The sequence below is a fragment of the Gadus macrocephalus genome, chromosome 22 (genome assembly GCF_031168955.1).
Source record: "Gadus macrocephalus chromosome 22, ASM3116895v1".
Taxonomy (NCBI): domain Eukaryota; kingdom Metazoa; phylum Chordata; class Actinopteri; order Gadiformes; family Gadidae; genus Gadus; species Gadus macrocephalus.
In genome coordinates, this window is record NC_082403.1 from 5125715 (window position 1) to 5151331 (window position 25617).

General features: G+C 47.5%; 2 protein-coding genes and 1 long non-coding RNA gene across 5 annotated transcripts in view; 2 read left to right on the forward strand and 1 right to left on the reverse strand.

Moving 5' to 3' along the window:
* Positions 1–16433, forward strand: LOC132450949 (cilia- and flagella-associated protein 69-like). 3 transcript variants are annotated; one of them, XM_060043160.1, is made up of 25 exons: positions 1–345; positions 790–849; positions 930–995; positions 1268–1377; positions 1484–1560; positions 1671–1841; positions 2418–2570; positions 3185–3362; positions 4165–4288; positions 4927–4975; positions 5132–5253; positions 5575–5818; positions 6317–6481; positions 7188–7309; positions 8117–8235; positions 8474–8555; positions 8810–9002; positions 9511–9645; positions 9750–9826; positions 10276–10473; positions 10927–11013; positions 11403–11486; positions 11760–13713; positions 14256–14379; positions 15561–16433. In XM_060043160.1, exons 1-23 carry the CDS (start codon positions 256–258, stop codon positions 11904–11906), a joined length of 2853 nt encoding a protein of 950 aa, XP_059899143.1. In that variant the 5' UTR covers positions 1–255; the 3' UTR covers positions 11907–13713; positions 14256–14379; positions 15561–16433. The 3 variants fall into 3 exon arrangements, with proteins under 3 accessions (XP_059899143.1, XP_059899141.1, XP_059899144.1); XM_060043158.1 differs by having other exon boundaries at positions 14278–14379; XM_060043161.1 differs by having other exon boundaries at positions 6–345; positions 1671–1769; positions 14278–14379.
* LOC132451027 (uncharacterized) lies at positions 13898–18507 on the reverse strand. Its single transcript, XR_009523951.1, has 2 exons — positions 18367–18507; positions 13898–14411 (listed from the first exon to the last, which is right to left on the reverse strand). It is a non-coding gene; the product is annotated as an uncharacterized LOC132451027 (long non-coding RNA).
* The window catches only part of LOC132450953 (Na(+)/H(+) exchanger beta-like), a 14446-nt gene continuing 7215 nt past the window's right edge, over positions 18387–25617 (forward strand). The window contains exons 1-5 of the mRNA XM_060043165.1: positions 18387–18624; positions 20919–21379; positions 23619–23869; positions 24263–24480; positions 25374–25570. Of these exons, the coding sequence (XP_059899148.1) occupies positions 18387–18624; positions 20919–21379; positions 23619–23869; positions 24263–24480; positions 25374–25570 (1365 nt within the window). The remainder of the gene's footprint in view (positions 18625–20918; positions 21380–23618; positions 23870–24262; positions 24481–25373; positions 25571–25617) is intronic.

Consider the following 25617-nt stretch of genomic DNA (forward strand, 5'->3'; position numbering starts at 1 on the left):
GGATCACCATGGCAACGGCATACGCGTCTGACTCCGGCAAACATAAAAGGGGGGATTTGGACCGCTTCCCGTTAATCCTACTCGTTGATGGTACCCGCTAAAAACAAAGTACCGTAACATGTGTCGGCTCTTCATGCCACAACAGACGAGGTCACCGTGGGCGGATCGGAGGACGGATACACACTAGGTGGCCCCGTGAACCGGCGATGCTGACCCCTGAGATTGACATCACAAAAGGTTATTTGACAGCTGAACATGGATTCAAACAAAGTAATGCACAGGCGAAGACCCGAAGCCCCGTTATTGAGGCCGGTAACATCCACTAAGGACAGGAAGGCATACAGGGTGAGTGACACAAGTTTACTCTTAGTTATTACAGGCTGTTTGGTCCAGAGTGACACACAGTGGAGTCAGATACAGGTCATTAAAGAGCAAGTAGGGATAAGATGCATTTTGATCAAGGAGGTTTATAAGTAGTCAATGGACATTGGCATCAAATATCAAATAAATTATATATAATATTATAATAATATCTTAATAGCTAAAAGATGATTTAAGCTATATTTGACTGCTGTTGTAATGCCTTTTGAAACCAGAGCTAGAATAGAGAGACACGCTTATTAAGCATAATTAATAAGCATGAAGTAATTTCATCATAATATCACCAAAAAAACGAATTTAAACAATCTTGCACATACTAACTCTTCCCAAGATCAGCTGGGCATCCTTGTAACCAAAAGGTTATTTTCATAAGCATCTCTTCACCCATCTTCACCCATCTCTCTGCAGATCCCCACTGTTTGCCTGGAGGTCAACAAAGTCATCAGTCTACTCGAAGGTCCATTGACAGTAAGCGTTCTAGACCCATCTCCTTTTATGTACATCATGTACCATAGTGCTACATTAATCAAGTCTTTTCTTTATTAAAGGCTACTTTAAAGGAGAGGCACCTTTTCACACTCAAGAAACTTCTGCAGAGGTCCCAAAACGGCTTTGTATCCTTTTGACCAATCGTATTCTGTTATTATTAGAAAGCTTAATCTCAGTCTACTGTGGTGGTGATAAAAATAAACATCATACGTCATACGAATGTCCATCGGGACCTGATAATGTCAAGTCCCCCAGGTCCCAATTTACAACTTCTATCGTTTATCCGTCAGCATTTTCCCTGTTCAGGAATAAAGTGGGCAACACCATGTCTCACTGGGACTGTTTCGCCAAAACAGCTTCTCATCTTACAGGATCACCCTTAACCGCACGTTTCCAGATCTTAAAAGAGCTGTCGGCAATCGGCAGGATCCTCAATATATGTGCGGAGAGGGCAAAGGCCCACCCCGAGTATGTCTCTGTGTTGTGTGACGCACTCAAAATCTGTGGGTAAGATCCTCCCTCCAAACAGGGAAACAATACATTTCGACCCAAGCAGAGTACGATACCAGAACGCAAATAACAAACTGATTATTTCCCCTACTTTTTTCGCCAGACTTCCCTTCCTGAAGGAGAGAGCGTCCGATGAGATCGCCTATGCCTACGATGTCAAAGAATTCCTCTCTGTCATGGGTATACATCAGTTTCCTAAAACGTGTTTTTCAAGAATAAGACATATGGGCCCGTTCGTTAAATACCACAACACGGTTGACTGATAGTGCTGTGGTTGGTCTGTCTCGCAGGGTGTTTGATGAGAGTGCCGAGCGTGGAAGTGAGACACGAGCTGTGTAGCTCTCTCAAGTGCTTCTACAGCCACGTGGCCCCCAGACACCTGCTCGACGGTATGGGGGGCCCCGCCACGACGCCCGCTGCCTCTCTCAACTCTAGCAGGAGATTCTCTAGACTCTCCTCCAGTGAGACCCTCTCCTCGCTCTGGTGGCGTCGGTGAAGCTGCTTCAGCTACTTTTTCTTTCTTTCTTTCTTTCTCTCTCTCTTTCTTTCTCTTTTTCTTTCTTTCTTTCTTTCTTTCTTCGTTTCTTTCTTTCTTTCTTTCCTTGTTTCTTACTTTTTTCCTTGTTCGCTCATTTGTTTCTTAATTTCTTTATTTAACACTTTCTTTCTATTCTTGTCTTTTACCTTATTTCCTTGTTTATTTGTGTCTTTTATACTTTCTTTCTTTCTCGCAACGAGACCATCTCGCTGTTGTGGTGATGCTGAGGTTTTCTGTTTTTCTTTACTTTCCTTGTCTTTCTTTCTCTCCTGCGGTTTCTTTCCTTCTCCTTTATTTTTCGTGTCTTTATCTCCTTATATCATTATTATTACATTTTCCATTCCTTCCATCACTCACGGCCCATCGTATATGGCATCCCATCGTAGTTATCTTCTACGTCCTCAGTGTGAGTCATAGTGGGTGCTGTCCCATCCCAAGCCCCCTCAGCGGGTTGACTCCAGCCTTCCCCCGGTGACCCGGTGTCCTCTCTGCCCCGCAGGGTTCCATCCCTCTAACCCGGGGTACCGGCTGCAGGTGCTGGAGCAGAGCTGCGTCGCCGAGACGATGGTCCTCTCCATGGCAACCCTGGAGGACCAGCCCGCCGTCAGACTGCTGGTCCTGCACACCCTGCAGATGATGACCAGCACCTCAGGTGAACACACACACACACACACACACGCACGCACGCACGCACACACAGGCAAGAATACACACGCGCGTGCGCACGCACACACAGGCAAGAATACACGCACACGCGCGCGCGCGCACGCACACACACACACATGCAAGAATACACACACACACAAGCATACACATACACACATAGACACAGGCAAACAAGCAACACACTCAAAAATCACACACCCCCAGGCATACACACACACTCAATCATATTTTCCAGTGCCTCTAGCAAATGACTGCTCATGTGTTTATCCGTCAATCACAGACACACACAAACACACTCACAAACTCTCCACACACACACTCACTCGAACACACACACACACACATATTCAAAACACACGCCCATCAGTAGAAACAAATTGCCTCTTTCGTTAAATAAGGCGAACCTCGACCCTTGAGGACGGACAAAGCATCTCATTACCCGGTGGGCCACAATCAGGGGGCCCACTCCGTCACAACCGTCCCGGCGCTGAGTGTCCTTGTCCCATAAAGTCCCAATGTCAACGGGTCAGCGTGTCACCGCTAATCAGGGTCTGACCGTGTGTCGCGTGGCGTCCCCCCCCCCCCCCCCCCCCCGACCAGACGCCAACTGCGCCCAGATCCTGAGGGCCCGCGGGGCCGAGACGGTGTGCCTCACCATGAACCAGGCCGACCCGTCGGGCCAGGCGCTGTTCCGCTCCTCCGAGGTCCTGTGGAACCTTCTGGAGCGCGGCTGCAGGGAGGCCGTGACCCGGCAGCTCAGCACCATGCAGTGTATCCTGTAGGGGCTCCGTGTGTGTGTGTGTGTGTGTGTGTGTGTGTGTGTGTGTGTCTGTGTCTGTGTGTGTGTCTGTGTCTGTGTCTGTGTGTGTGTGTGTGTCTGTGTCTGTGTCTGTGTCTGTGTCTGTGTGTGTGTGTGTGTGTCTGTGTGTGTGTGTGTGTGTGTGTGTGTGTGTGTGTGTGTGTGTGTGTGTGTGTGTGTGTTTGTCTGTGTGTGTGTGTGTGTGTGTGTGTGTGTGTGTGTGTGTGTGTGTGTGTGTGTATGTGTGTGTGTGTGTGTGTGTGTCTGTGTCTGTGTGTGTGTGTGTGTGTCTGTGTCTGTGTCTGTGTCTGTGTGTGTGTGTGTGTGTGTGTGTGTGTGTGTGTCTGTGTGTCTGTGTGTGTGTGTGTGTGTGTGTGTGTGTGCACTGTTGAAACACACGTTACTGATCAAGTATTCTGAATAGTAGATGCATACAAATATACATAAATGTGTAATCATGATGTGGACGATGTTGACGATTATTAATTTAACTCTATAGATGCATAGCAAAGATAAGAATATTTACATATATGTTCGTATACTTTCATTTTTATTGATTGACAGATTTTTTTTATGGATTTCTTATCAATGTTATGTTTCTTTTTAGGCGATTTTTTCAAGGATTATCCAGATATTATCCTATTAAACTCTCGAGTTCAAATCTTACTCTTGTTGTTGGACCAACGATCCACTCTGAGGCCCGACAACAAGAGCGCAATCTGAACTCTAAAATGATGTCCACCCTGAGGCTCTACCTCCCTCCCTGTGCTGCCCCCTGCAGGGCCCTGAAGGAGGCCTTCCTCCATCAGCTGCTGCGCGGCTCCAGGCAGTACGACCTGCAGCTCCGCAACGACCTGCTGGTCATCACCACCCTCATCGCCCAGATCCCCAAGTCCCCCCTCATAGTACGCAGGGGGTCTCTGCTCTCGTGTCACACCTGAACACCGGTTTATCTCTTACAGGCGCAGTGTGTACGGTTGGGCCCCTCCCAGTTAGTTGGCGGGAGATTTTCAGAATAAGAGTTCAGTCCAATCTCACCGGCTGTGCAACTGTTTGACCCTAGTAATTAGTGTAGCTTGGCTGGCTTGGAGGGGTTTTGGAAGGGTCGATGGTACGATTATTTTAAGCAAAGAAGGGGGCTAGGGCTTGCAGCATTTTTCATTTTTGGAATTCATCAAATATAGGATTTATTTTATTGATGCATTTATTAAAATCCCCTTGCATCACCATTCACTACATATATGTCCAGGTTATTTTAAGCTACGAGCTAGTTTAAATGTTACACATTTAATATATTGAATAATATCTTAACGAATGAATGGGTCTCAAATGAACACCTGCCAGACACAAAGTTTGGATCGATTTGTCCATTTGGCGGGTCAGGAAAGGTTAGTTAAAAGGGCCTGGCCTGGCCAGTAGATCTTTCCACTCTGAGAGGTAAAAAGTTAATATTCTAAGAGTGAATTTTGGACCAAAACATCTCTTACTTTGTATGTTATTTGCTTTTTGTATTTGTAACTGATTGTCTGTGTTTGATTTACAGGAAAGTTTGTTTGCGAAGCAGCTCGTCGTTTTCGTCACATTCCCTGAACGTGAGAACATCCTCTTCTGTTTTATCATTGAAATGACTAATCATTCATAATTATTCAAGGTGGATTATCGACTATAATAAAGCAATGGGTTGGAATAATTAAACTCCTTGTGTGTATGTAGACCTGTGATGGCTGTATTCATTCACTTATTTTCAGTAAAAAGTCACAACCCTTTGGTCCGCAACCTGAAGCTGACCTACAACAGCGAGGACTTTGAGATGAAGACTCTGCTGCTCAACTGGCTGGTCTGCATGTCCAAGGACCTCTCGGCCCTGCAGGTCAGCGGGGGGTCACTGGTCCCGCCGGTCACATGACCCACGCCCCCATGGGACTCGTCCTGAATATCTGATACATAGAGCGAGTCAACCAGCGACTTGAAGAGACTCTGTACCTTTTATCAGTAGTTTTGGTGTCTGTTTGTTAAATGAAACATGATTATTTAACTTCTTCACCAATGATTTTACTTTTATGCAGGTTTTTTTTCCAGTTAACTATTTATCCACGTTTCGGCAAACCTCCGTTTGCACCTTTCCAAAACGATTGATTAAGTTATCCTAATTAACTTTATTATTCATTACCTTGTTGTTCCTGCATGGTAGCTCTTCCGTGAAGGCCGGGTCATGCTCGCCCTGCTCACGCTGGCCAAGGCTCCGCGTAACCACGGCGACGGCCAGTCGCCCCGGGGCGGCGCCGGGCGCCACTGGTCCTCCGGGCAGCAGGAGGCGCTGCAGCTGCAGGCCCTGGCCACGCTGGCCCTGGTGGGCCCCCTGCTGGTGGAGGACTACACCAGCTGCCAGGGGAACACCTGCCTGCTGCTGCTGCTGGAGTGGTGCGCCGGGCAAGGTTAGCCACGCCGCGGGCCTCTGGTACAGGCCCCCTCACCCCCCCCCCCCACACACACACACACACACACACACACACACACACACACACACACACACACACACACACACACACCCTTCCCTACATCCTTGATGACATGCAACGGCATCCGACGTATATGTATTGGTTAGAAGGGTATTTAAAATGACCAATTACATTGTAGAGTTGTCTTTCCAATTTTCTTTCACGACCCTTGCTAAGCCTGTAGAAGCAACGTGCTGAAAAAATGTCTCTTGAGTTAGTTTGACCTTTTATTTGTCAAACGGGATCAATACGAACAAAAGCACAAAATCGAAATTAGGGTTAAAAAACGGTGTTGCCACCTTTTATTAGAAATAGTTATAGTACATATTAATATATCCAAGTACTGTGCTAAATAAATGTTTAGGCGTTCATACGGCTGTTGTCATATCCAGAGTACGACTGGTTACCAGTAGTGTGTTTGAACGTCCGCCGCAGACACCTACTTCGGCCAGGGCCACAGCTTCCACGGCGCCGGGGGGCGGGGCTCGAAGAAGGCCCAGATGCGGTACTGCGTGCGGGCGCTGCGCTCCATGACGGCCCTGGAGGACGAGCTCCTCAGCCAGGACCTCTGCGACCAGGGCGCCATCGGACAGCTGCTCGGTAACCTCAGACGGGCTGAGGGGTAGACAGGCTGGGAGGGCAGACAGGCTGGGAGGGCAGACAGGCTGGGAGGCTGAGAGGCTGAGGGATAGACAGGCTGGGGGGGCAGACAGGCTGGGAGGGCAGACAGGCTGGGAGGCTGAGAGGCTGAGGGGCAGACAGGCTGGGGGGGCAGACAGGCTGGGAGGCCGACAGGCTGAGGGGCAGACCGGTTGAGGCAGGTAGGGGTATCGGGGTGGTAGGCGGACAGACGGGTAGGAACGCAGACAGACAGACAGACCGACAGACTGACAGACAGACAGACCCAAGGGCAGGAAGGTAGACAGAAAGAGGGACAGACAGGTAGGGATGCAGACAGACAGGGAGGCAGGTTCGGAGGCAGATAGGTGAGATGGAAAGGCAGGCAGTAAGACAGATATACAGGTACAGACAGACAGACAGAGAGGAAGGAGGGTTGACAGGTACAAAGACAGACACACAGGTCGAGACAGACAGACAGAAAGAATGACAGACAGACAGACAGACAGACAGACAGACAGACAGACAGACAGACAGACAGACAGACAGACAGGTAGGAAGGCAGACGGACCGACAGGGAGACAGACAGTCAGACAAACAGGCAGACAAGCAGCGTTCTCTTCATTAATGTACACACATTATGATTCGACCAATCACCACGTGTCTCTCCACTATCCCCGCCCCCCAGGGGTCCTCATGCAGATGGAGGACGGGACGCCCGAGGAGGACCAGGACCCCATCGGCCTGGAGATCAAGTCGGACATCCAGCTGGTGCTGTCCGCCCTGTGTGAGACCGACCTGCACAGGAAGGTAGGGCCCCGGGCCCCGTCCTCTAGGGGGCCCCCTGTCAGCTGGGACCAGCCATTACCGAGCCTTCTCACATGGCCCCAGTGACATCACACGTGGGAGTGTCCGCCCGGATGAATGTATGATTGATAGATTGCTCAGCCAATCAGTCTGCCCGGTGGACCAGGCCAACCGGTCGACTGATCTACCTATTGCACATCTGGGTGCAGGGGCCCACGTGTGATGATGTCACACTATAGGGGGGGTTTTGATGGATAGACTTTGAGATGGCTTGTAATGGCAGACCGACGTCACACCTGCTGCCGGTGAAATTAGGTCCTTTAACGCACGACCCAAAACAAACCACAGATGGAGTTGAAGCATTTGCGAATGTCTCTGTTGAAAAATACAGCTCTGCTACTGAAATGTCGGTTTGTTCATCCTTTCTAAACACATCTCAACAGCTGTTCATTTTTCATTTAAAGTTAGAAGGCCCGCCGCTAAAACGATGGTTAATTTATCCTTTTAACAAAGCTGTGCTACACAGCAGCTGTCGGTGGGTTTGTAATTTGTGATTTCACTCTGCTTCTGCGTCCAAATGAATCACCTCATCACTCAAACCCTGGTAATGTTTCCCTTTAATGAAACCGCTCGACCCTCGGGTCGGCTTATCAGTTTAACCGACGGCTCCGCTCTCAGAGCTGAAGTGGAGCATTCGTCATTAAAACGGATACCTCTGTTGTTGACACGTTGAGCGCCTTGAGGAAGCAGACTCCCATCCGTCCTCCCGGGAGGCTCTGTCGTGATGGCACGTGTCCCGTGTTGCCGTAGGAACTGTTTGGAGCCGAGGGAGTGGAAATGGCCGTGCACTTCCTGAAGATGAGCCCGGAGAAGTTCCACAGCGGCCTGGGTCACAACCGCCTCATCCTCTCCACGGTGGACTGCGTCTGGTGAGTCCACACACCTTCTCCCCTGACCTCCTGGTGGTTCCCCTCTGTGGATGATCGCAGCTAACTCGATGGATTTGTTGGGATATTTGAGCAGGGAGTTGTCAATGTGTGATACTGAGTGATTTTCCTTCTTGTCAGTTCTGGGGTTTTATTGTCGGTTATTTGTGAATAATCTGGTCGGCACTTTGAGCGTTTAGGCGCTACAAGTCACGGTAACTACGCTTGTCCCTGACGCCAGGTCCTGCATCGTGGGATGCTACACCACAGAGGACTACTTCCTGGCCAGAGAGGGGGTTTTCCTCCTGCTAGATCTGCTCAGCGTAAGGAAAAGAAAACCAAACCAAGTCCCCAAAAATTCTCAATTCAATTAATTGTTTGCTCTGTATGCTTTTTAAAAACTTGGAAATCATATTGAATTTATTTGTTGAAAGTAAAAAAAAAAAATCTATGTTTTAAACATGATTCAAATGTCACAAACATCAAATGTTTCATTGCAATTGTAACCCTCCTGGAACGTCCTTTTGATTGAACCCATGAGGTCTCACTCCCGTGGTGTGGTCTGTCTGCCCCCCAGTGGAGCCCGCGCTACATGCGGGGCGTGGTCCTGGCCACGCTGCTGGACCTGTGTGACAACCCCAAGACCCTGTCCCACGTCATGACCTGGACGGGCGCCGGGGGCCGGACCGCCCCCGCCCTGCTGCTCCTCCTCTGGAGGGAGGAGGAGGCGGAGCTGGGGGTGGGCCGGGACCAGCATGGACGCATATCAGGTCAGGCCCCCGCCCCTCAACTACACTCCAGCCCCGGCTGGGAGGGCCTGGGTTCAAACCTCAATGCCTGAAGCCTTTCTGTCTCACATTCCTGTGATGTGAATATTGATCGTTGAGAATGTTAAGCCCTTAAAAGGGCAAAGGGAAACTTTGCCCTTTTAAGGGCAAAATTCTAAATAACAGATTGAGTTCAAAAAGAGTAAAGACGGAAGTTTAGCTGACCACACTTTCTCCCACTGTGGATTCAGAGGAATTCCCCTTGAAAAGGGACATTTTGTTTACATCTTTACAAAACTATTATAAATACTTTTGAAGTGTTTTTGCAGCTTCAGATACAACCAGGGCTTCTTTGCTCTAGGATACCTACAGGGCTGTGTTGATTGAACCCAGTACCTTTGGGCTGGGATTCAAACCCCCCCCCACCACTACACAATCCTACACTTTTAGCACCGCTCTTGTCACTGAGGCCCCCCCCCTCCCGTTTCCCTCCGTCCTGGGGGGGCCACAGACCCCACCAGGCCCCTCCTCAGCTGCTACCAGGCCGTGTCCGACACCTCCTTCAGCGCGGGCCAGCCCAGCCCTGCCGTGCTGGACCTCTCGGAGAACCTCCGGGCCAAGGTGTTCTCCGTCTTCTGCAAGCTGGGTAACAGAACCGCGGAACCCGGTGGTAAAGTAGCAGTGTTTCAAATGACGAACCGGTTAAGGGCGGTTAAGGTGTGTGATTGGACCCTTCGTGTGTCCTGCCAGGCTTCCACGACCTTCATGGACTGTCCACCGCGGACCACGTGACCCTCAGCATCGTCAAGAGATACCTGGACTTCAAGGTGTGGGGGGGGGGGTTTAGGAGGGAGTCTATACGTACACTCCCTTGGATCCGTGGGTCCTAGTTTATGGTCCCCCACAGGGGTGTCAGATCCGTGTCATTAAGAGAGAGCAGGTAGGGGTAAAGGGGGGAATCCTGCTCAAGGACGACCACAGGTAGACTGAGGAGCGGCTCTGGGTCAACTGGACCCAGAACCAGTGCTTTCAGGCTTGGAGTCGACACCAACACTGTGTGTGTGTGTGTGTTTATGGTGAACACTATTAGAGGTGAAGGGTTGTTGTGACGTTAGTATGAGAAGAACAACCTGTAGGATCTTGTAGTCTGAAGTCCTGGAGCCGTTCCGGTCTAGACCATCGTGAACCACGATGTAGATCTTCATGTTTTTTTTAAAAAGCCATCGCCTCCTGTGCTGGGCTCCCGTACTTAAAAAAAACCAAAATGGCGGTGCAGGTGGGCGAGGTGTGGGGCGAGGTGATCCAGGAGCTGGCGCTGGACGGCGTGCGCCCCGTGTGGCCGGACGCCGCCGCCCTGGAGGCCATGCGGAGGATCGCAGAGGACACGGCGAGCCGGGTGGCCGAGGAGCAGAGCGCCATCCTGGAGCGCCAGGAGAAGGACGAGCTCACCCAGGAGGAGATGGTCTACACCGAGGTTAGGAAAACCGAAGGGAAGGGTTGGTTGTAGGAACGTTTTGTTCATAATTAGGGGATAACAGGATTCACATTACTATGTAAATAACTGTCAATTAATGTTAATTGATACCATGTACAATTTTAATTTAGATTACTATTTTTACTATATTTAGATTTGTTGAACTTAACCGCCTGTTGAAAAGATATTTTAAGACTAGGCCAGGCTTTAAACCATATAGACAGGGACAGCCATTCACAGCTGTTTCTATGTCCCGTTCAGCCTTTAGGTGGTGCCGTCCCCCCTTTGATTATAGGGTTCAATAACTCTTTAATCATCAACGAAGGCCCTATATCGATCTAAACCCAAATGATTTTGGGTGAGGTTTTTGGCCGAGGTCTGAACCGAAATGTCGGACAGTTTAAACTATTAGCTTTAGTTTTCACCCAACGTCCTGTTCTTTCTCTCTCACAGATCAAGTCCCGTCAGAGGCAGCAGGAGCTCCACACCGAGGCCTGGGACCAGTACGTCTCCAGGACCTCAGACTACAAGGTCCTACAGGTTGGTACCCCATACCAACATCACCACAACCCTTCAGCTCTGGTGTACACTACACTACACACACATTAACACAAACACACACACTCACACACGTACATCAACACAAACACACACATAAACACGTAAAAACACACACATAAACACATGAACATACACACACATAAGCTTAGACACACATATAAAATACACACACAAACACACACACTTGCACACACGTATACACGCACGTACACACCTAAACTCACACGCACATACTCAAAAACACACACGCACACGCACACACACACACACACACGCACACCTAAACAAACACGTCACACACACACACACCACACACATAAACATAGCCACAAACAATGCCTCCAATCAATGCTGAGCCTCTTCCCCAGGAGGTCAGATCTCAGAGGGAGACAACAATGGACCTGTCCCGGTCCAAGTCCAAACCGGACAGTGGCGTCCGCCACCCATCAGAGGTCTGTGGTCTGGTTATCACATCGTGATGAAGATCCATTATCTTTCAAACTGGCCTTAGATGGCTGATAGGGCTTCAATAACATACTGATACTTTTTTCAAATGGTCAAAAAAAGAAAATAATTAATTATTTTTCCTATAGTTTCAGTTTTCCTATATTCGTTAAATCTGTTCACCAAAGATGGAATCGAAGCAAAAAAACTTGATAATAATACTATGTACTGTCTGTATACATTGGGGTATAAACAGTGTAGGCGCTGATGTTGTGTTCCAGAACTTCGTGGGCCGCGTGTTGAACCTGGATAGCTCTGGGGAGCTGACACTGGAGAGAGTGCCCCTCCGTGGCGTCGCTCAGCAGGCGGGGGGGCCCCCTGGTGGCCGAGAAGTTCCAGAATACTTCAGCACCGTGTCGGTCACATAACCCTCCTGCTCCCCGCCCTCGATTCTTCCGCTTGAGTCACTATTCAAAAGCCAAACGTCCAGAGTTTAGTGTGAGGATTCACTGTTGACTTAATAAAGCAGTAGAGGACGTTAATAAGGCAGTTTAATCGTCTTATTGTGTTAGCGGAATAACTCTGTACAAAAATTTGTACGGTTCGATGTTTCAAGGCTTCCTGTGTGTGATGCATTACAGAGAGAGAATGGCGAACTCTAGAAAAAGGGCAGATTATCTTTTTCATCAGTAGGAACCTACGACCTGATTGCCTCAAGAGGGTGGAAGGGGATTACGCTTGAAAGTCTTTTATTGCCCACTTGTGTGACAAGAGTGTACGAATCAGCTTCAAATAAACATCTCAGCCTAGATGACGGACTAAAGCAGTGTGTCTAAGTGGCTTTTTTTTTTTTTTATCCCAAACATCACCAAAAAAAACCACATTTAACATTGAAAATGTTTTTTGTTTTACGATGATTTTATCCTTGAAAGGTGAACGGATAAATCTCTACTCTGGGGACGAGATCCATTGGGGGGTCACACAGAGAGAGGGATGAGGTCACTCGATTTGCACATTCAGCAAGCTGCGTGTATCCCCACCACCCCCCCTTCCCCTTGTCTGGTCTACCCCTCCCCCCGTCCATGTGGATGAAGGGACTGTATGGTACATCAGGACCGCGTCTGTCTGAGGCTTCACACTACAATAAACCCCAGTCTGGCTCCAAATGACAGAGTGTGAATAATAGATGGGAGAATGCAGCTGTCATCCTACTTAATTATAAGATGAGGTACAGTTAATTAATCTAATTAATTAATTAATTACCTCATGATCTATTCCTCTATACAATGTTCATACAATGCAGTTATTCCCATTTTGTACTGCCTGCTTGAAATGTTTGTTAGCTAATATTACAATTTATATACAGAAATATAAATACCGCTAAATATTTCAAGGAAAATGTATTAGAGAAAATATACCTGAACAAGGAACACCCTTGACCCAAAAAGCAGCTGTCACAGAATAAGGAACATAAACCATTCAACTTGATAGAAAACCAAGTGGCTGATTCTCTGTTGGTGTGATCTTCTCAAGGACAAAAGGTGTGTTTTGTAAGGAGGATGGTGAGTTGTTGGTTGGATGAATAAAAAGGTATTCCTCCATTCCCTGTTTTGAGGTTACATAAGGCTCTGCAGCAACACATTAACACACATGTTTGTTCAAGCGCACACAACATGCAGCACTGAGACACGCAACCCTCCCTCTTCACTTCCTCTCTTTATCTCACTCTCTTCTCACGTCATGGCTCTTTTGTAACCTATTTTTTCTATCGCTCTCTCTTCTTTCTTCCTCTATCTCTATCTTTTCTCTTTCTCTTCACTCTATCTCTTCTTTGTCTTCTTTCTCTCTCTCTCTCTCTCTCTCTCTCTCTCTCTCTCTCTCTCCTCCCATTCGTGGACCAATCCGTGGGACCAAATCCCTTTTGACAGGGCCAGAGCTTCCGAGCCACTGTTGCGTGTGAGTGTGTGTGTGTGTGTGTGTGTGTGTGCATGTGCATGCACGCCCCTGTGAAGGCACAGACGAGAGGTCTGTCTGGGACCAGGGAGGTGAGCCAGCCCATTCAGACGGGCGGATAGGGTCGGGGGCACACGTTGAACAGGGGTAGAGACAAAGAGAGAGACACACACACACACACATCCATACAAAGGGGGTCTCCACAGTCTATGAAGCCGGCTGGAGCCACTGTTGGTTGGGGCTACGCCTGTCCGTAGAGTCGCCCTGCACAGATTGATGAAGGTGAGGATGGATTTGGATTCGATTGGTCTATCACTTCTCTCCACTTCTGGCAGAGTTCTGGTTTGTGGTCGGGGAGATGGAGCTCTACTTGTTCAGATGGATTTGCATGGGAAATAATTTGTCAAACCGAGAAAATCAAGGAAAGAAGTTGAATCTGGGAAATAAATCTCAAAGTTGCATGATGTTTGTGGATTATATATCAAATGTGTTTTTTATTTATATTTGTGCACTGCCAAGAAACTTTTTTTCCCAGAAACTTTGTATTTAACATCATCAAATTTATTTTTTATCCATATTTGTGCAATGGTAAGAAACTCTTTTCCTAGAAACTCTGTATTTACCAACTATGTTTTAGTATCGAGATTTTGATAAGAATGCTAATATTTGTCACTAGCTTATGTGTAAATAGCCATGTGGTAATTACAAAAAAAATTGTGTTTTTTCATCTGAATATCTCCCGCACTATCATTTTCGTATAAGTCTTGTTCCTCCATTGTGTGAAGCCTTGTGAGACCATAAGCTGAAGTCCCAGGCGTGTGAAGTCCCTTTTGTCTCCTCCTCCAGCAGTGAGAGGACGTTGCCTGCTGACCCCCGAGAGATCCATCCTTGGCAGGCATGATCATCAGGCTGAGCAGGCTGACCCCGGGGTACTCCCGCCTGCTCCAGGTACCGTCCATCCGCCTTCAGCTCATCTCAAACTGTTCAAAAATTGAGGAGAAATATGTAAATAAACACTGAATGGGAGGAACGGTACAGTAGCCAGGGGGACTCCCTAACCTAAGGTTGCTGGTTTAAATAAATAAATGCTATGTTTTGAATAGGGACAGTGCATATTAATGAACATTGATCTTTAAACATCTTTGTAAACATGCCGGATTATAGCGGAGCTGCTAATTTGCATCTGTAGTCCCTAATAAAATAAATACAAAAAGTACAAACAGAAGAGACAGCAAATAAATAGATAAAATACAAATAGAAGAGACAGTAAACAAATAGACAAAATACAAAGTAGAGGAGACAACACACACAGCATAATGCATTACACAATCATAAAGATACCCGATGCAGACAGGATAAAACAATGCATTATGTCCTAGGGGTTCGATCCCCAAAGTTTACCCGGAGGCATCGTAGAGCAAGCAAGACGTCCTAGCCCCGTCTGATCCTAAACTAAACGTATCAAACAATTCACTTCAAATATCCTTTTATAGAAGCACCTGCAATGTCTGCTAAGGAAAAGGAAATCATATTTAATTGTGTAATGTTTGGGTTTTGGATAGTTTTAATAACAGCCATCCGTTTAATAAAGAGACATTCACAAAGTAATAGTTGTCTGACTTTGACATGGTTGTTGTTGTTGTTGGATTAAGTGGGTCAGGAAATGACGCAATGCTTTGCTTCATAACGGAGTCAGGCTCTGGAAACTGATGGGAATTAATTGTTCATAGACAGCAACTGCATCGTGGGCTACATAGAGAGATTACGTTATGTAACATCAAGAAGGCTTCAGGGTACTGCTCCTTGTTATAAAGGATGTAAACAGCATTACCTCCTTATTAGTTTGCAAATGTTGCCTATTCTGAGAATGCATCAAACAAAAGCAATGTTGATATCGCTTTCTCCATTTAAGTCCAATTAACACTAATTAATTAGTGAATCCTTATTTCGGGCTGTTGACTGTCTTGGGTTATGTTTGCACCTTGACCGGAACAAATTCCCGTATGACTCGTCGTTTGGGCAATATTGCAGATTCTGATTCAAGCGATCCATATTCTGACTCATCCTATCTCTCCTCCTCCGCTGTCTTCCATCTCTCCGTCTCTCCGTCCCTCCGTCTCCTCTTCCAGAGGCAGGTCTCCGGGGAGGTCCAGGTGCAGCATCAGACCAGCTTCGTCAACCCCATCGCCATGACGATGGCCGCCCTGGGCCTGGGGGTGTCTCTGTACAGTACCAAGCGGCTGGCCGAGAGAGTCCAACTGAAACAGACGGCGAACTGACGCCGCACCTAAATGTAGACACGCACCTGAGTGTCGAAGTCACGATGGATTAGGCTGCTTTCACTAAACAAATTGTAGGGCCCCTGTCACTGAGCTGCAAAGTGCCATGTTGTTTTTGTATGAAGTTTGTTGTTTTGTGAGTCTTGAAGAAGGTTTGAAAGGTTTGTGTGGAAGATGAATATAGTTCTGTAATGAACTGGTTGGAGAAGTAAAGGTTTGTCCCTTGTACTGTGATGTGAACAAAGATTAAGAAAGTGTGGAAATTCGAAAAAGACATGGTCACCATCATACTATATGAAGCAGATTTCTTAGGGAATAGTTCAGTAATAAGGATATAGAGAATATTTCGTCACCACCTTTTGTCAAGAAGTGTCACATTAATAAATCTGATGGACCACACAGAAAGTTCTTGAAAGTGAATATCTTCTGTCCTGCTAACTAAATATTTCCCCGTATATCTTTGTGATTCATTATGTTTCCATCTATTTCTGTTTGTGTCAGCTAACCTCAAAGATGTCGCTTAAACTGATTTTAATCTCTGGACCTAATCTAGTCTGCTAGTCTGACTCTCTTGTATGTAACATTTGTAAACTCCTTCAATCCCTTCGATATTAAATATCATCCGGTTAATCAAATTAGTTATGACGCAAACACTTCTATTACTTATTTGTAATTCATTTCCATGAATGGCTTGAAATTAAACAAAAACATTGAAAAACGAAATGTGCTGTTTCCCTTAACTGACCTCGCACCCAGTGAACATGACCGTGACGCTAATAGGTGAACGGATGGATTGGCTGATAAACATGAAAGGTGGAATTCAGAGCGTCGTCCATGTGGAAGCGGCCGCGAGGACACACACATTGTCCCGCTGCCGGCTCACTGCCGGCTCACTGCACACACTGTACAGAGGAATCCATGTGAATGGGACGGGGGCGAGAGGAGATGAACTTCACCCTGAGGATTAGACACTGAACCAATGAGATTGGACACTAAAAGACCCCCCTGGATACGGCTAACATCAAAAGACCCTTTGGGGAACGCTTTTACCCGTTTGGTTTCGGCCCGAATGAGCTGATTACGAAGAAAAAAGAAAATAAACAAACAAACAATACGCAAAATAACTTTTGGTAACACTTTATAATAAGGTGCCATAATAAATAGCAAACTAGTTAGCTAATAGTTCATATATTTTTCATCATTGATTAAATATTAGTTGTTTGCATAACCCTAACCCTAACCCCTAACCCACTACCCTAACCCCAACCCTAACCAGCGAAACCCTGTGGTCAGTGAAAGAAAACGATTAAAGGGGTAGTTCAGAATTTTGGACATAGGGCCTGATTCCCAAGTTAGCCCTGGTGTTCTTTATCATTGGAGACAGTTTAACACATTTCTTTCAGTCCTTCTAGTTGCAGAGTTCGCTCGTGCTAGGCTAGCGCACGGCAGCAACGGGCAATACTAGCCGGCTAATAAAACAGTCTTACCCACTCCACAGTACACTCGAGGTAAATCAATTATAACGCCAGACTATACTAGTAAATGTCTGTGTTGATAGAATAATGTTCGAAATAAAACTAACCTCGCATCGCATGAATCATCGCATTTTGAGGGACTACTTTCTCAGCAGCAGCGGAATTTAACCTAGGTATCAGTCCGCCGCTGCCACGCCACGTCGCCACCCATCGGTTTATCTGTCGGTCCTTCATGGACAGACCCATAACGGGATGGATGGAGAGTTCAGACAAGAAGCCCAGACAGACGTGGGAAGAAGAGCCATCTAGGTGTGTGGGAACCGCCTGATGTTGTTAGAGGGGGAGATTGTTTGATCAACTGTCATTCCCTTGCCACAACGTGTTGGTATTAGCTCACTTGATCATCCTCATTCATTATTAAATTTGATAGACCGCCAAAAATGAAATAAATACAAGTGGGTGGGTACGTGAGAGACATTCAGGCAGAAACAGTCGATATTTTGTGTGTGTGTGTGTGTGTGTGTGTGTGTGTGTGTGTGTGTGTGTGTGTGTGTGTGTGTGTGTGTGTGTGTGTGTGTGTGTGTGTGTGTGTGCGTGCGTGTGTGGAGGGGGGCTGTTCGCGCGCACGTGCGCGTGCATGCGTCTTCCCTCCCACGTGTCTGTGCGTATATAACTTTCTGTAGTTGTGAGGGGGGGGGGCATTTTGGGCGGGAGTTGGTTCGGTCGTCGCTCTTCCTCCGATCCAGCAGAGGTCACTTATCCCTGATGGGTTCGGAACCCAAACCCCATGCAGAGTAAGACACCGAGCTCTACGTGGTGCTGCGGCTCAGTGATGCTATGCACGCTGTAAGTTTCCAGTGTGCCGGAGAGAGAGCCTGCTGCCGTGGTCACCAGCTGATGGGGATTTTACGCAGGCTAGCGATGTAACGGATTCCGCGTAAACAGGGGAGATAACCCCCACAACAATTCAACTTCTAAGGAGCATTATAGCACTAACTTTTGGATATGATTCTTAAATGTAAAATGCCATTTGAGCCTTTGCGTAAAAGTGGGTCTTGCTGCAGGCTGCACCGCCGTCATCACTCCCCGTCCTATCATCATCTTCGTCGGATCTCCACTTGATTCTCAAGGAGGACGATAGGTTTTTTGGAGAGTTGAGAGCGGGGAGACCGAGGGCTCACCTGCCAACGCCTCCTCAGTGATGGCTCTGTCATGTCAACCGCTGGGGTCGTTCCCTCCACGGCTCAGTGTTTGCGTTCTGCTGATCGTGTTTGTTGCCGCCGCATCGGCGAGTCACGACGCGCCTCAAGACGGCACCCACGATCCAACGAATGTCGCCCACAAAAAAGGCTTCCCCGTCCTCTTGTTCAACTACGATCACGTGAGAACCCCCTTTGAGATCTCCCTATGGATCCTCCTCGCCCTGCTGATGAAACTTGGTGAGTCGGAGCCTGCCTCCCCCCTGGCACTTGAGTATTTGTTTATTGATGATGTCGTATATATTTCAACGTCATATCGAATTGCTGAACTGAACACCAACGGTATAGAAGTACAAAGTAATGGCGTTTCACGAGCAGACACACTCGCAATCTTTGTACTTAATCAATTCGGGTAACGGTTCGTTAACACCCCGCACAGCCCCACCCGGGAGGTCAAATTGTCCCACTGCATGAACACCACCCACCACCCACCCTTCACCCCTCAATACATTTGTCTGCCAGAAATAGATGATGCATTTGCAAAGGATAACTTTGTAACTAGAGCTGTGTGTGTGTGTGTGTGTGTGTGTGTGTGTGTGTGTGTGTGTGTGTGTGTGTGTGTGTGTGTGTGTGTGTGTGTGTGTGTGTGTGTGTGTGTGTGTGTGTGTGTGTGTGTGTGTGTGTGCTTGGGGGGAGGGGGGGGATGTGGGGGTGTGTGTGCTCTCAATTCTTATCGTGTAAATCACTGTAATCACATAATTGAGGGCTATGATATATTTTGTTCTTGTTAGGTTTGTATTGTCTATAAAGTTCTTGCAGTTATACATTTGTTTTTTGGCAGTTTAATTCAGTATTTTGTATTAAAACAATTGTAAAAGTAATAAAGTCAACATCAAACTTCATTGCAGAGCACTAATGACAATAAAATCGACCTATCAAAAAATGGCAGTTAACTTGCTAAGAGAGACACCCTTTGCGGGAAAACGACAGGGTCCCCTTAGAAGGCCTCTGATTGGCTGAGCAGGGTCGTGCTCTGCTTATCATATGGCCCAGCTGTTGGCTGTCTGGGCCGCTGGGACTTCGTGCTCGCTGGTCCCCGTTTGATAACAAAGAGCGCCCTGTCGGTGGACAAAGCGCGAGGGTTTGGCGTGCGGCTGTACGGACTGAACACACCACTACTGCATATATTAGCTCCACAAACCCGGTGGCTGTTTTATTGATAATGTGTCAGGCTCTGTATATGGGTTCGCAGAGGATGGACAGCATAGCTCGGAGGCTTTTTAATATCGCAGAGGTGTTTGACACTTTTCATAAGCAGTGTGTGGTTATCCTGGTTGTCTGTCCTGACTCTTAATGTATAAGACGTAATGCACGTTGAGTTCTGTACCCACATAGAGGATACCGATTTTCATTTCAGTATGGAAATGAAGCCTCCTGCATTGTTTACAAGTAAAGCTTGGTTGAACATAAAAACAGAAGCATGTTGATATGAATACTTAATGAGATTAATATACAGGGTCAAAATAATTGTCTCTTTCTCTGTCTGTGATTCACTCTCTCTTGAATGACATGGTTCAATCCTTTCCGAAATGGGGACTAATGGAATCATAACTGCTCTAAAAAACCTGCTCTCCCATTCATGAAGTATTGATTCTCCACAATATTGCACCGTGTTGTTGTCCTCTTGTAAGACATCAATCTAGAGGCAATAACCGCACCATTAGAGTGGCTACAGGCAGAGGCCATCAATACCTAACACGTTGTGAAGAGGGATGGGGGAGTTGGGTTGCTCTTTCATGGCTCCCTCATCCCCAGATAAATGCTTGCAGCCTGTTTGATCATTTGGTTCGCAGTATGATTCTGTTGACTCTGTTGAATCGATCGCTTCTCTTCTTTTTCCCTTCTCAATAATTTCTTTCTTTCTTTCTCCAGCTTTATCTCTGTCTCTCTACCTATGTGTCTCTCTCTCTCTCTCTGTATGTCGGTCTGTCTGGCTGTGATAAAGTGCAACAACAAAGCCAATTGATCTGTCTCTAAGGTGCGGATACATTATCAAAGTAGATCTCTCTCTATCAAAAGTTTTAGAGTAACAATGCGGAACTCCATCTCTCTCTCTCTCTCTCTCTCTCTCTATCTCTATCTCTATCTCTATCTCTATCTCTCCGTCTCTGTGTTAAAGTGCTCCAGTTACAAAGTTGATTTATCTTGATCTCTGAAGTTGCTCTACAGTATCATAGTGGGTCCGCCTCACTTTGATGGAGGCCTCGAAACACGATGCACACGTCTCTCATTCTCTCTCTCTAGAGAACTACTCCAACCAAATACCCTTCTTTAGAAAACTAACCAAACCACTCACCACTACCTCTCTTAAGAACTACACTTACAAATCGGACACACGGCTCTCTCTCTCTCTCTCTAAAGAACTACGTTAACCACTCACCAACATCTCTCACTGGCTCACTAAGAGAACGACACTATCCAATCTCTCACACGCCTCTCTCGCTAAAGTACCGCCCCTCTCTGCCACCCCCCAGGGTTCCACGTGATCCCGCGGGTCTCCCAGGTGGTGCCCGAGAGCTGCCTGCTGATCGTGGTGGGCCTTCTTGTGGGGGGCTTCATCAAGGCCATCGGCGAGAAGGCGCCCGCCCTGGACGACACCCTCTTCTTCCTCTACCTCCTGCCCCCCATCATCCTGGACGCCGGCTACTTCCTGCCCGTCCGGCCCTTCACGGAGAACGTGGGCACCATCCTGGTGTTCGCCGTGGTGGGCACCCTGTGGAACGCCTTCTTCATGGGCGGCGTGATGTACGGCGTGTGTCAGCTGGAGGGCGGGCAGCTGGCCAGCGTGGACCTGCTGTCGTGCCTGCTGTTCGGCTCCATCGTGTCGGCCGTGGACCCCGTGGCGGTGCTGGCCGTGTTCGAGGAGATCCACATCAACGAGCTGCTGCACATCCTGGTGTTCGGAGAGTCGCTGCTCAACGACGCCGTCACCGTGGTGAGGGGGGGGGAGGCGGAGTGAGGGGTGGCGATATTTGTGGCGTTGGGGAAAGTAGAGTTTGTACGACTGACGTTGTCCTCGAGGTCACACCTTGTGCCGTGGTTCTCAAGGTCACACCTTATGATCCACATCCGTCGTGCAAACTCTACTTTTTCACTATTGGTGAAAATGATGGTGTGATTCTACGCTTGGTGTAGAATCCCTGCCCTCTAACTGATCTGGAACGTGAGATGGGTTTAGACGGTCGTGACACAGGTTGGTTACACCAGCGAAAACCACCACCTTGAAGGCCACATGCAGTGTGCAGACTCTACTCTTTCGCCCTTGGTCCAAACAGCTGCCTTTTTACAGTTCCCCCACTTGCATATAATGTTTGGTGTGGTTATATCTCCTTCGACCTCAGTGCAGTCTTTTATCTTAATTTTCACACGCACACCTCCTTTTTCCTTGACTTTGGTTATGAAATGGTTGCTTGGTTACTAAGTAGTTATTTTCATTGAAAATACAGATCATTCTTGTTTAAAACATGGTCGATTTGTGTTCTTCTGCTCTGTTATGATTGCGGTCAAGGCCCTGTCTTCATCTCTTCATTTCTCTTTCCATGGGACTTTTGTGTGTGTCGGTTATGAATGAAGCAGACTATCTATCTAGGAGGTCATTCAGAACGGAGGCACAAGTGCACTCGTTCTCCCTCTCACCCTCACTCTCACCCTCATTCACACACTGCGTGTCAGTTCCCTTCGAGCAGAACAGCTGTCAGGCGTTTCCCAGTCATACACTGCACCGATTTCTTCTCGTGCGCGTCAAGTTTTGTTTGAATAAGCAAGCGTATCGTCCGGGATCTTAAGCAAATCCACCATCTCAGTCAATATTGTCATCAAGATTGCAGAGAAACGTATCTCTTATCTGTGTTCATGCAAGCGCCTACTTTGTTTCAGAGCTAGAGAACTATTGTGCTTTGTGACCGTGTTTGAGTTCAGCACCATGATGCAATGCATGTTTAGGCTGTTGATAATGAGTCCGCCCACATACATAGCCAGGAAGTCACATGACCATCCCTGACCTTTCATTGGTCTCCAGGGACATAGTCTCTCTAAATGTTATTGGACTACACTACACACATAGTTTTACCACATGATTCCAATAGGCCTGGGGTGGCTTTGTTAAAACGAGTCCAGCATAGTATATGGCAGGGTTGTGTAGTGGTCTGGATCCTGTTTTTCCCAGACTGAGGATTCTGTGTTTGGTCCCTGAAGTATGCATCCTTGAGCAAGATGACTAACCACTGCAGTCCCCTTAAATAATTGGCTGAAGGCTTCTGCTCAATTACAAAATTGTAATTTGGTTGTTTTAAGTCTTTAAAGGCTCAGTTCCGTTGACTGCGTTCTTTAAATGTTGCCGGTAGACACACAGCGAATTAATTAAACCGGTTCTTCAGAGTATGCCATTCCTCTTTATCCACCTCAATTAATTTGCGGTTTAATTCCAATTAGTTTCCAGACATAAAGTGCTTTCAGGATATATCATCCCTGTTCATTTCCTCACTCGACAGAGAGAGGTCGACTACACAGGAAGTAAAAAAAAATAAAAATTAATCTTCGGCCTTGGTACAAAAGGTTGTAAGGTCTTCTTTCTAATGGGGAATTGGTTCTGCTTGTGTTTGGAGGTTTCCCAGAATGTCCCTTCTATTCTTAGCCCAGGCTTCGTTGAGGTTCTTCTGCTAGGCTGCCTTTCCGGGGTGAAAACGGCAGCATCACATGGCCGTTGTGTACGAGGACCCTGGAGTCAAACCCGGCATTAGAACACACAGTGGTTGCAACTTGCAATAGATGGAAGAAATCGAAAGTTGCCAAGGCATAAAAAGTTGTAATAAGTGATGCAATTACTTACTCGTGGCTCGTGTATTTCTTTAGAGAGAGCTATTGGTGAGTGGTTAGTGTGATTTCAAGTATGAGCTCTGAATGCCTGAACACAACGGGCCATAACAATTATGCTCCCGTTGCTTAACACCCATTGGCCAGTTAAGGACAACAGCCACTGATTGACAAAACAGTTGGAAATGAGCCATCAGCCCTCGTTGTTTAACTGACAACAATTAAACCGAGCGCATTGACGATAGCGATTGGTTGAATTTCAATCAAACCTGCATCTGATTGGCTCTGCCAATCAAGGTCATGAAACGAGTGATTAAAGTGACCCTGTGTATCTAAGCCTTGTGCGTCCGTCCCTCCTTCAGGTCCTCTACCACCTGTTCAAAGAGTTCTCCGCCGTCGGCACGGTGACGGTGCTGGACGGCGTGCTGGCGGTGGTGTGCTTCTTCGTGGTGTCCCTGGGCGGCCTGCTGGTGGGCGCCATCTACGGCGTGCTGGGCGCCTTCACGTCCCGCTTCACCTCGCACACGCGCGTCATCGAGCCCCTCTTCGTCTTCCTCTACAGCTACATGGCCTACCTCTCGGCCGAGGTCTTCCACCTCTCCGGCATCATGTCGTGAGTACCATGGGACCGTTGGAGGTTTACCACGATAAGAGTCCCCGTGAGCAGAGGGGGGGGGGGGAGGCAAATCGAGGTCCTCATCGGCAAATAAAAGTTCCCTAAGAAGATGGTTCAACCACACCCATCATCTCCTGCACACGTCTTAACAAGCATCTGCCTTCAAATAAAACGCTTTAATTTTGAAGGCAAGGAGCCTCAATGCTTTGTACCCTGGACTCCACACTGCCTCCCATTGGCTGAAGGCAGCACAACACACAGTAAACTGGAAAAGTTTACTGAAAGTTAGATTAAGTAAACCTTGAGAAAGCGATATCTTCGCAGGAAGATAAACAGCCGAGCGAACAATCGTCTCCACCTCTCCTGAACGGTTTTCCATCTCGTCTCCAGGCTGATCGCGTGCGGGGTGACCATGCGTCCCTACGTGGAGGCCAACGTCTCCCACAAGTCCTACACCACCATCAAGTACTTCCTGAAGATGTGGAGCAGCGTGAGCGAGACCCTCATCTTCATCTTCCTGGGCGTGTCCACGGTGGCAGGCCCCCACGCCTGGAACTGGACCTTCGTGGTGGTCACCGTCGTCCTGTGTCTGGTGTCACGCGTCATGGGTGAGCAACGCCGGAGATGGTGGTTTTTGTTGTTGTTGTTGTTGTTGTTTTTTGCATTTTTATGCTTTATTATAGAGTGAGATAGAGAGGAAGGCATGGGAGATCGAGGCATGCAGCAAAGGTTTTTTTCTAATTTGTATGCGAGACTAGGTTGTGTCCAATTAGTTTGTGGCTATAAGTGATTTGATTTGATTGTTTATTGTTGTTTAAGTGATGATTTTGATTGGATCCAAATGCTCCAGCATTACGTTTTGCTCAGTAGAAGTCCTTGGCCGAGAGGAGGGGACAGTTTGAGGTTCCTAAAATAAGTCCTTAGCAGGGGAGACGGTTAGGGGAGTCCGAGATAAAGGTTGTTAGCAGGTGGGGGAGACGGTGAGGGGATGCCAAGATAAAGGTCCTTCACAGAGAGGGGGAGACAGTGAGGGGATGCCAAGATAAAGGTCCTTCACAGAGAGGGGGAGACAGTGAGGGGAGACAAGATAAAAGACCTTCACAGAGAGGGGGAGACAGTGAGGGGAGACAAGATAAAAGACCTTAGCAGAGAAGGCGGAGACAGTTAGGGCAGACAAGATAAAGAACCTTCACAGAGAGGGGGAGACAGTGAGGGAGGGGATGCCAAGATAAAGGGCCTTCACAGAGAGGGGGAGACAGTGAGGGGAGACAAGATAAAAAACCTTAGCAGAGAAGGCGGAGACAGTTAGGGGTCTCCAAGATAAAAGTCCTTATCAGAGAGGGGGAGACAGTTAGGGGTTTCCAATATTAAAGTCCCATGCTCAGGAAGTTTAGAAAGTAAAAGTTAAAGCAAATTTTTTGGGGGGTTAATCCTCGACTTCTTTTTCATTATGAATTAATTCTGACATTTTTTCCCACTCTTTCCATATTGTCTGTTTCAGGAGTGATTGGCCTCACGTATGTAATTAATAAGTTCCGCATCGTCAAGTTGACGAAGAAGGACCAGTTCATCGTGGCGTACGGCGGCCTGCGAGGCGCCATCGCCTACTCCCTGGGCTTCCTGCTGCCCGACCACCACATGAAGACCCTCTTCCTCACCGCCATCATCACCGTCGTGTTCTTCACCGTCTTCGTCCAGGTGAGAGAGAGCTCCTTGTACAGAGAGTACGTCTTTAGTCTGAAAAC